The sequence below is a fragment of the Pteropus vampyrus genome, unplaced genomic scaffold, assembly GCF_000151845.1.
Source record: "Pteropus vampyrus isolate Shadow unplaced genomic scaffold, Pvam_2.0 Scaffold319, whole genome shotgun sequence".
NCBI classification, from domain to species: Eukaryota; Metazoa; Chordata; class Mammalia; order Chiroptera; family Pteropodidae; genus Pteropus; species Pteropus vampyrus.
In genome coordinates, this window is record NW_011889100.1 from 454676 (window position 1) to 459180 (window position 4505).

Here is a 4505-nt window from a genome sequence, read left to right on the forward strand (position 1 = left end):
TCCCATGACAGTGGGGCACCTCTCCTTCCTGACTCACGTCCACAAACTCGGTGGTCAGCTTAAAGGCTGATGTCTCAAAGCCCAGGTTTCGAGGTGAGCTCGACAGGATGAAGCCGAAGTCAATGTGGATGATGTGGCCTTCTGCGTCCAAAAGGATGTTCCCATTGTGTCTGGGGTGGGGGGGTCAGAGAAGAGGAAGGAGCGGCAGTAAGTGACCGAGGGGGCAGCCTCAAGCTGCAACACACCGGCCACATGACACCCATCGTGTTTCCTGCTGCCTGTAACTCTGGCCCCGCCTCCCAGGGCCTGGAGCTGGCTCTGGAAAGAGGAAATCAATGTAAACTGCTAACAACGGCTGTGGGGTCTGAAATCGCTATTATTAACAGTAAAATAGTTTATGATTACCTCAACTTTCCAAAAAATCATATTTCTAGCACCCAGATTCCAATTTAGTAGAAAACCCAGAAGCAAAGGAAGAAGGCTCTGAGGCCCCAGCCAGCTGCCACAGAGGCTCAGAGGGAGGCCTCGGGCCAGAACCCAGTGACCTGTGTCTTATCGGTGACTCCTACCAGCCCTGCAGACCACGGCCCCCCGCACGAGGCAGTGGGCTGGGGAGTCTCCGTGTGAAGCAGCGCGGGGGCTGCACGGGCAAGTGTTAACTGCCTGGTAAAGTCACTGCAGCAAAAACACGAAACACCTCTCCGGCTGCAGAAGTTAGAGGGAGCCGGTCCCAGGGCTCTGTGGTCCCCGCACAATGGCCAGTAGGAGGGGGCACAATTAACATGCTAAGCATGTGAGGCTGGGCCCGTTCCACAGAGTCAGCAGAGGCTTTGTTAGGCTGAGAGCACGCAGTCTGAGGCCACCTTCTCTGGGGTTGGTCTGACTGGCCAAAGAAAGGGGGACAGAAGGAGGACCCAGTACCACCTGAGTCCCTTCCCTTCTAGGAAAGTATCTTGCACATTTAGCCACCAAGACACAACCTGGCGAGCCAGGAAGGTTCCAGATGTCTCAGTCTGACCTCTCATTTCGCAGGTGAGGGAACAGGCCCTGACAAAAGTACTTTTATGCCCAAGGCCCCAAGGCCAGGGAGGGCAGCTTCTCCTCTTCCTTAACGTCTGGAGACAGTCGGGACGCGGCCTGGTACGGGTGAAGCGGTCCGAACCCTGCCCCAGCTTGGAGCCTGGTGCTCCGCGGCCACTTCCTCCCAGGGGCTGTCTCCGCTCGGGCCTTGACTGCAGTATTCTTTCCTGAGTTACTATGCAAGGTCTACCGGCTGCCTGGCACCCCTCCCCCACCCCTGATCCCTAAAGGAAAGCCCAGAGGCACCTGCTTCCCACGCCCACTTAGTACGGGGACTCAGCTCCAGGCCCTCTGGGCCCTGGATTGAAAACCCCGACTCTTTAGGGACAGTCTGAAGCTCGTGGCCAAGTTCTTCATAAATAACTGCATTTCGCCTCAGCCCTCAAACGCAGAGCCTCCTCCAGGCTCATGTGTACGGCTGACCAGGTGGGTGAGGGCAGGCTCTGAGTGCGCCCTGACCCTGAGTCCCGGCACGGGGACACACCTGTCCGACAGGGTTTTCGGCTGGTTTCCATGTGAAAATGTCAGGCCACAGCAGGCACTTAATAGACGCTAGATCTCTGATAAGCCGCTCTGTTGGCCAGATCTCACAGCCGCCATGTCGCCGGGAGCCCTGGAGCCCCAGCCGCTGGCCTTCTGCCTCCCCAGGGCAGCTGCCCGTGCCCCATGAGCAGCCCGCAGGAGCATTTGGGATACTGGCCCTGAGTCACTGTCTGGGTGGAATTATCTGTGTGTGACATGCTGTTCACCCCTAGGCGAAGCTGGGCCTCGTAAAGGTCGTGCGATATTGGAAATGACAGGCCTGGGCAAAGCAACAGATACTTAGAAGTTCTGAAAACCCTGTGTGGGAATGGAAGGAGATTCCAGAGCTGGGAGTTTCAACTTTGTCCCGCCACATCTCATCTCCCCTTCGGCCTTCTGCGCTGTCATTAGCCCCCGCCCCCAGGCCAGGCTTCATGCTTCTCGCTTTGTCGCTAAAGACCCAATTATACCCAACCCCACCCACAGTGCCACAGGGTGCACTCACTACACAGAGGCAAGATCAAACTCCTCAGCCTCACCACAAAGGCCCTGCTAATCTGGCCTCACCTTACCTGTCTGACGTCACCGCCTACGAGTCTCCTGCCAGGCAGTGAAGCCCGAGCTTGACCCACACCGAGCGGTTCCTTTGCCCGGAGCACCCTTCCCCCCCAGCCTCCTCTGTCCGTATTCTCCTTCGACCTTCGAGACTCTGCTGGCCCACAGCCTCGCTCCGCCATAAAGCCCTGTCCTTGCCCCGTACCCCCGGCGCTGGTCAGTCTGCCCCCTCCACTGAATGGCACGTGAACACGTCTGTCTCCACTTAAAACATGTTGCTTGTTTTGCCTTTTACATCTTGACAATGGAAGGCAGTGACGAGTCAATGAAAGTGACACACGGAGGGACAGAGGGGACCCTGGAGAAAAGGCTAAGGTGAGGGCAGGAATTCGCCTACCTGTCCTTGACTTGCAGCAGGTAGCAGACCAAGCAGTAGCCAGCGCAGCTCTGCACGAAGCTGCGCTGGGCGCTGAGGAAGGCCTCAGTGGTGTAGCTGCCGTGCTCCTGCAGGAAGTAATCGAGCAAGGACAGCTGCGACTGTTTCTTCACCTGGTGGATGGACACAGCGTTGACCACTGGTTCGATCATGCCGCTGTCAGCCGAAATCACAAGGATCTTGTACGGCTTGATCCACAGGGGCACGCGCTCCTGATCCCAAATGGACTGTGAGGAGACAGAAGCACCAGGACATCGTCTTCCCCCAAACTGGCGGAGGAGGCTCAGATCCCCCTGTCCCCAACCTTGGCAGCCTTGGATTCTAGGCCATCGAGTAAAACCCACTGAGGACCAGGGAGTTTTGAAAGGAAGTCCAGGGCCTGAAAAGACACGGGAAAGTATGTGGGAAAAGGCGCCTTATAGGTACAAAGCCCAAAAAAGGCAGGAAGAGCAGGGAACCCCACGGCCACGTCACAAGCGGCGAGAATGGAGCTATTAACACAAGTTCTAAGAATAGAGAAAAAACGGAAAAGGGTTTAGAGTCATAAAAAAGTTCTCTAGAAAATGAAATATGTCTATAAAGAACTGAATTTAAAAGGTGGAGCTACTGGCAAGGACCAACCCCGAGGCTCGGGGGACTGACATCTCCACACATGGCAACCCACTCGCAAGGACCAGTGGGAGTTCTGACTGAAGGACAAAGCCAGGACCCTGAGATCTGTGATCAGAGCAGGTGCAGATCACCAAAGGGCCACAAGAGGCCGCTGTGGAGCTGTTCCTGCGGCTGCACTTCTGCAGGTCGCTGGGGAAGGGGCCCCAGCTCGGGTCTGACCTGCATCCAGCTTAGCGCTGGGCGGGAAGCGGGTCCGCAGCAGAGCTCCCTGGGGAGCACCCTGCATGGTCACCTCAGGTGGGCTGCAGGTGGCCTGAGTTCCCCTTCTTTCTCCTTCCCTCTTCTTACCTGCAGCTGCTTCAACACCTGGAAAGCCAGCAGCTCCTGCCGGAGATCATCCCCGCACTTGACAATGACTGACAGGAGCCGCCAATTGGGGAGATGGCCATAGGGGGAGCCCTCTCTGATCCGCCTGCAAAGACAAGAGCAGTGGAGCAGAGGGTGACGCCAGGGTGAGGACACGACTTCGGGGGCCTGGGGGACGATGAGGCTGCCTCTGAGCTCTGCCGGGCTAAGGGGCCCCCGCCCGCACTCACCGCACTTTCTCCTGCCAGGGCTCTTTGAGAGCGACTGCAGAGGGGTCTTCCGGGTCCCGCCTGAAGGCCGTGGGGGTGTGAGCCAGCTGCTCCGAGAGGCGCCGTCTAGCAGGAAGAAACCATCGTTCGCTTGGAGGGGCCACTCAGAGCCTTGCGGCCCTGTCTACACCCTGTCTGCGCGGCGTTTCCCGCACTGCCTCCTTGGCTCTGGGCACCCACAGAAACCTGGCCTGAGACTCCCGTGGCCCCCACAGGCGGAGGAATGCTGCTCTAATCCCGCCCTCCGGTGCGCTCATCCCTTCCGAGTCCTTTGGACATTTAGTTCCTTCTGCAGTGACCTAGCATCTTCTCCGCCTGGCCTGTGCTTTCACTGCCTCGAGGTCGGTGGCCCCGGGACACGAAGGGTAAGGAGAGAGAGAAGGGAAAGACAGGCTGCCGGAGAGGAAGGGACGCAGCGACAGCGTGGTCTGGCCATACCGGATGTCCCCCGCTGCGATGAACACAGGCTCCTTGCTCTCCTGGCTGGTGATGCTGTCCACGGAGAACTGGGAGATGTTGTCACAGCTGTTGGTGTGCACTTCGGGGAGCTGGGGACAGCGGGGGTGGCCAGTCGGAGTGCTAAGCACAGGTCTCACGTCTTTCACCCGCCTCAGGCCACCCTGTGAGTCTGCCACCTCAGGTCAGGACCATCCCTTCCTTCCTGA

The 4505-nt window shown here is 58.2% G+C and overlaps 1 protein-coding gene across 1 annotated transcript in view; it reads right to left on the bottom strand.

The window, feature by feature from the left end:
- PI4KB (phosphatidylinositol 4-kinase beta) overlaps nt 1-4505 on the bottom strand; it is a 24091-nt gene that overhangs the window by 1966 nt on the left and 17620 nt on the right. Inside the window, exons 6-10 of the mRNA XM_023521848.1 lie at nt 4279-4388; nt 3802-3906; nt 3554-3677; nt 2555-2820; nt 7-170 (exon numbers count right to left, since the gene is read on the bottom strand). Of these exons, the coding sequence (XP_023377616.1) occupies nt 7-170; nt 2555-2820; nt 3554-3677; nt 3802-3906; nt 4279-4388 (769 nt within the window). The remainder of the gene's footprint in view (nt 1-6; nt 171-2554; nt 2821-3553; nt 3678-3801; nt 3907-4278; nt 4389-4505) is intronic.